The 6,345-nt window shown below is 46.7% G+C and overlaps 1 protein-coding gene across 2 annotated transcripts in view; it reads right to left on the bottom strand.

Annotated features, from left to right (window-relative positions):
* LOC125452239 (E3 ubiquitin-protein ligase TRIM9) overlaps positions 1-2,731 on the bottom strand; it is a 59,484-nt gene extending 56,753 nt beyond the window's left edge. For both annotated transcript variants that reach the window (XM_048530410.2, XM_048530409.2), the window contains exon 1: positions 1,869-2,731. In XM_048530410.2, coding sequence (XP_048386367.2) covers positions 1,869-2,654 — 786 coding nt within the window. In that variant the 5' untranslated portion in view covers positions 2,655-2,731. The remainder of the gene's footprint in view (positions 1-1,868) is intronic.
* Between the last annotated feature and the right edge of the window lie 3,614 nt (positions 2,732-6,345).

Genomic DNA, 6,345 nt, shown 5'->3' on the forward strand with positions numbered 1-6,345 from the left:
TAGAAGTTTATAAGATTGTGAATGGCATGGATAGAGTGGAAAGTATGAGGCTTTTTCCCAGGGTGGAGGGGTCAATTACTAGGGGACAAAGGTTCAAGGTGCAAGGGGGGTAAGTTTAAAAGACACATGTGAGGCAAGTTTTTCAAAGGATAGTGAGTGCCTGGAACATGCTGCCAGAGGAGGTGGTGAAAGCAGAGACAAAAGCAGCATTCAAGAAGCATCTGGATGAATACATGAATCGGAAGGGAATAGAGAGATACGGATCCTGTAAGTGAAGACACTTTTAATATGGAAGGGCAAAATGTGTTGGTGCAGGCTTGGAGGGTCGCACAGCCTGTTCCTGTCCTGCATGGTGCTTTGTACTTGATTTTAATAGCGATTACCTCTTTACCTAAATTCACTCAGTTCAGTAAAAGTTAATTCTCTTCCCCTCTTTATATTGAGCTTCAGTTTATTCTTCCACTCGCCTCTCCCAAATCTTCCTCTGTATGAATGAGAATCTATTCAAAATGAATGGCGCAAGACATTTGAATTACAATTAATTAATTTAAGCAAGTTAATCCTAATCCTCACCTAACACATCAGCTAGCTTGAGTGTTGGTAGCATGGTCAGCTTAGGGACACGATCAAGCCTTAGTACAAGTGAATTATTGGACAGAGGGATAACTATCAAGATGTCAATTATGGACTGTTGATCTCTCTGCAGGCGTCCTTCATTTTATCTAATGATATTGAAAATGAGCCTTTGGATTTCCGGTAGCATTTCTACCACAGAGTTAGGAGGTGAAGGCTTCGAGTCTGACAACCTGGAAGCTGGTCTCTGAATACTGGGCTGACAACCAGCCACATAGTCAAATTTGGACAAGAGACCATTGGCATAATAGCAATATTACCACCACCAAGCTAGAAGTTGAAAGGTCCAATCTCCATTTAGGTATGGAGACAACAAGGACCATAGATCCTGGAAGCCAGAGTCTAGAGGTGTGTGGCTGGAAAAGCACAGTAGATCAGACAGCATAGAGGAGCAGGAAAGTCAACATTTTGGCCCAAAACGTTGGCTTTTCTGTTCTTCTGATGCTGTCTGAACTACTGTGCTTTTCTAGCCACACACCTCTAGATTCCACTTCAGGTATTCCCAGTGAGCTAAGACATAGTGTTGGCTCTGAAGCGTACAGTAGTATCCAGCATGGGATACCTGCGTTAGGTGTTGACTCTCTCATCCTCATACAAGATAGCTGGGTTTCAACTGCAACTCACCTGGCAGATACTTCAAAAATAAAAATGTTGAAGAAGCAAATCTTACCACTTGAGCCAATATTCCCAGTTAGTCAATATCTGACGTGAGATATAGCAAGTAACATCGTCAACAACCTTCAGAGCCAAGACCATTGTTGATTGAACAAGAAAATCTATGGTTGTATTGATTCTAAGTAAGAGCGGGGCGGCCAGGGGAGGCAGCGAGCATTTCTTAACTCAAAAGCGATGCTTACACATCAATTCTTTTCATTAACTGTGCCGCTACAGAGAAAGAAATGTCGATTCTGATGAACCAAGCCCACTAGCAAACCATGGTTCATGGCCATACGGACACCGAACAGCTGTCATGAAAAACACTGCTTTCGAAACCAGCAAGGCTCTTCCCCAACCCCTGCTTATTGGCAGTGAATTATAATGGACTGGTTAAAACCAAGAAAGTGATTACACTCTTATTTACATTCAATACATCTTCTGGAAGCAGAGATATGTCCCGACCCTTCCGCCCACATCTGCAATTCTTTTGTACTCCCTTAATACAGCCAGTGAAAATCATCTATTGGTGTTTCCCTTCCTAGTCCCTCAGCACTTTCTCCCTTCAAGTTAGCTCATACCTTGTGTTGTTTCCACATGGCTCCCAGTGCCTTGACTTCGTGCTTGCTGTGTTTCCCAGCTTCCAGGCACTGGTAGCACACGGGGATCTTGCAACTGGCGCAGTACATGCTGTGGTTCTCCAGTTCGTGCTCGGTGCAGGTGGAGAGCTTGCGGGGCGGCTGTTGTTTCTTGGTGGGGGCAGGGGCACGGGCCTGGCCGGCCGGGATGAGCTGGTGCTTGGCCAATGCTCCCCGGGCCGGGTGGCAGCGCCGCTGGCATGGCTCGCAGTAGAACACGTCGCACTGCTCGCAATGGACGGCCGCTTCCTGCGAGCCCAGTTCGCACAGCTGGCAGCGGGCGTGCTCGGCGCGGCCTTGCTGGTAGCGACCGACAATGGCCTCCAGCAGGCGGTTCCTGGCGAAGCCGCGGAGTCCCCGCTCCTCCAGCAGCGCGCTGCGGTGGCACTGCGGGCAGGTCAGGCTCGAGTGGCGCAGCGGCGCCGGCGGGAACACCCGCACGCCGTTCGGAGACTTCTGGCTGGGGGTGGCCGGCGCGATACCCGTGTAGGAACCGTAGCCGCTGTCCGCCTCGCTGTACACGCTCATCTTGTCAAGCTCCAAGTAGTCGTAATCCGAGGCCGAGCCCCGGGCCCGGGCCTGGGGAGACGGCGGCTCCGCCTCGGGAGTCTGCACCAGAATGGTGCGGGCACAGGGCATGCAGACATTGTGCGAGCACGGCAGGATGATGGGGTCTCGGTAGAAAGAGCCACAGACCGGGCACTTGAGCTCTTCTTCCATGTCAGCCATGCAGTGGCGGGGTAATCGGGCGGGACGCGCGGCACGCAGAGCTGCCGTTTCAGCACCAGGCGAGGGACAGCGCAATCACTCACCACGCATGTATCCACACCCCCTTCACCCGGCGGTAGCTGCTGCTCACTGCGCCTGCGCACGTTCCTGTTTTTCTTCCCCATTGGGTACAGTTAGAGCCATTGTTCAATACGTGTATTCATGCTCCCCTCACTAAGGATGCATATTACAACTGCGGAAGGGTCACTGGACTAAATATTACTTCTGATTTCTCTCCACAGATGCTGCCAGACTTGCCGAGTTGTTCCAGCAGTTTCAATTTTTGTTACTCCCCAATGTTCACTGTCTGAAGGTTTGGCAGGAGCAAATTACTGGAGGTGTTGGAATTTGTACTGAAAAAGACCTCTGGGGAAGAGTCACCTAGACTGGAAACGTTATCTTGCTTTCCTCTATGGAGCTGCTTGACCTGCTCTGATCTCCAGCAATTTTTGTGTTTTCAGTGAAGTTTTGTCAACTTTGATGCAGAGGAACTGCCTGATGAGAAGCGGTAGTCCTCTGATTGTGAAGATGAGTTCCTGTGGTGGAAACAGCATATTTTAACATTGCAGTTACTTATACTTTGGTTTGATGGCAATGTTAGCCACAATGTGAATATAGCCTGAATCTAGAGGAGGGGTTGCAGACCAAAAGTACTTTAGGCGTGGAAAAGGTGATCTCCCAGTTTCAACGTAAAGTCTCACCAAATTTGAACAATGAATTCATAAATACACAATTAAGGCATTGTTGCATATCTAAAATCGCTTAAAATAAATGTCATAAACAGAAACAAAAATGGCTGGAAAAACTCTGCAGTTCTGGCAGCATCTTTGGAGAGAAATCACAGTTAGCGTTTAGGTTCTGGGGATACTTCCTAAGAACTGACAGTTGCTGGGAAAAGGTTTTTTTAATGCAGAAGATACAGTGGGGCGGGGGAGGTGTAAGGAGTAAACAATAGGTGGAAATAGAGTCCAAAGAGAGAGAAGAACAGTTATTCAGCCAAATGAATGGATAATGATCAGCCAAGCAAAAATGAGTAACTACTAATGGGGACAATTAGTGGCTGACAATGAGTTGTGTGTAATAGCAGGCCATGTGATAAAAAGGCCTGGTGTGTGAGTCTTAGGTTAAGTGCATGGGAGAAGGTGCTCCAAGCCAAGCCTATTGAACTCAAGTCTAGGAGGCTGTAGAGTTCCCTCGTTGAAAATGAGGTGCTGTTCTTCGAGCTTGCACTGAGCTGTGCTGGAGCACTGCAGCAAGCCTGACACAGAGATGTTAGCCAGAGAACCTGGTGGTGTGTTGAAGTGGCAGGCAGCTGGAAGCTCAGAGTCTTTTTGAGTGGACACGCTGGCACAATGATTAGCACTACTGCCTCACAGCACCCGGGACCCAGGTTTGATTCCACCACTGTCAGTGTGGAATTTGCACATTCTTCCTGTGTCTGCATGGGTTTCCTCTAGGGACTCCAGTTTCCTCCCACGGTCCAAAGATGTGCAGGCTAAGTGGATTGGCCATGCTAAATTGCCCACAGTATTCCAGGATGTGTGGATGGGTTACAGGGAAAGGATAATGGGTCTGGGTGGGGTGCTCTGGGGGTCAGTGTGGACTTGGGCTGAAGGGCCAATTCCACACTGTAGGAATTCTGTGGGCAGGAAGAGAGGGGATGAGGGCCGAAGTGTAGGAAATGAGTCGACATGGCTGAGGAACCTGTCAACTACAATGCTGGGGAATCTTCAGTTGAGGAAGAAGGTGGACATTTCAGAGGCCCTGTTATTGAAGTTGGTGTCATCAGAACAGATGCTCTGGAGATGGAGGACCTGGGAGAATGGAATAGAGTCTTTACAGGAAGCAGCGTATGAGGATGTATAGTCAAGGTAACTGTGGGAATCGGTTGGCTTGTAGCACTTTACCTGCACTTCACTCAATCTAATCTACTGCATTCACTGCTCACAATGTGGTCTCCTCTACATTGGGGAAACAAAACGTGGACTGATGACTACGTCACAAAATGCCAATTCATGAGGGAGGCAATGGCTTAGTGGTATTATTGCTGGACTGTTAATCCAGAGACCCAGATAATGTTCTGGGGACCTGGATTCAAAAATCCCGCCACAACAGATAGTGGAATTTGAATTCAATAAAAATATCTGGAATTAAGAATCTAATGATGACCATGAATCCATTGTCGATTGTCAGAAAAACCCCATCTGGTTCACTAATGTCCTTTAGGGAAGGAAACTACCATCCCTACCTGGTCTGGCCTACATGTGACTCCAGACCCACAGCAAAGTGGTTGATTCTGAACTGCCCTCTGGGCAATTAGGGATGGGTAATAAATGCTGCCTAGCTAGCAACACCCTAATCCCATTAAAGAATAAAACAAAATATTCTGTCTGCAAAAAAGACGCTGTGTTTCCAGTTGCCTGCCCCTTCAATATACCACTGTATTCCCTGGCCAACATCTTCTGTCTCTGACTTGTTGCAATGCTCCAGCACAGCTCAGCGCAAGCTGGAAGAACAACACCTCATTTTCTGCTTGGGAATCTACAGTCTTCTGAATGAGTACAGAGTCAACCTACTCAAGCTCTCTCATAATACAGTACCTTCATACTTGGTATCAGCCCATAGACCTTCTCTGGACTGCCTCCAATGTCATTACATCTTTCCTTAGATAAGGGGCCCAAAACTGTTCACAGTATTTCAACTGTGGTTTGACCAGTGCCTCGTACTGTTTGGGCAAGATGTTCCTACTAGTATACTCCATTTCATTGAAATAATGGGCAAAATTCCATTTATCTTCCCCATTATCTGCTTAACTTGGATGCTAGCTTTTTTATGATTCATGGACAAGATTCTCAAATCCTCTGTTCTGTAGCTATTTATTTAAATAATATTCAATTCCTCTATTCATCTGCAAAATGTATGACCTCACATTTCCCATATTATATTTCATTTGCCAAGCATTTGCCTACCCACTTAATCTATCTGTATCCCACTACAAACTCTGAGTCATCTTCACCACTTGACTTCCCACCCATGTTGTCTCATCTGCAGACTTGGCGATAGTACATTCATTTCCCTCATCCAAGTCATTAATAGATTTTGTCAATAATTGTGGCTCCAGCACTGATCCCTGCAACACTCTTCTAACTGCAGGTTACCATCCCGAAAATGCACTCTGATGTCAAGTTCTTGTCTTCTATTCATTAGCCAATTCTCTTTCCATATAATATCAAAAATAATACAATAAGGTAGGCGAGAGATAATGGGAACTGCAGATGCTGGAGAATCCAAGATAGTAAAATGTGAGGCTGGATGAACACAGCAGGCCAAGCAGCACCTCAGGAGCACAAAAGCTGACGTTTCGGTCCTAGACCCTTCATCAGAGAGGTAGGCAATAAGGTAGGCAATGGCCGATTGGTATTATCAGTAAACTATTATCCAGAGACCCAGGTAATGTCCTGGGGACCCCAGTTTGAATCTTACAATAGCAGATGGTGGAATTTGAATTCAATTTTTAAAAATCCAGAATTAAGAGTCAACCATGCTGAAAACCATGAATCCCTTGTCAATTGTTGGAAAAACCCCAACTGGTTCACTCATGTCCTTTAGGAAAGGAAACTGCCATCCTTACCTTACTTACCTATGACTTCAG

The sequence above is a fragment of the Stegostoma tigrinum genome, chromosome 4 (genome assembly GCF_030684315.1).
Source record: "Stegostoma tigrinum isolate sSteTig4 chromosome 4, sSteTig4.hap1, whole genome shotgun sequence".
NCBI classification, from domain to species: domain Eukaryota; kingdom Metazoa; phylum Chordata; class Chondrichthyes; order Orectolobiformes; family Stegostomatidae; genus Stegostoma; species Stegostoma tigrinum.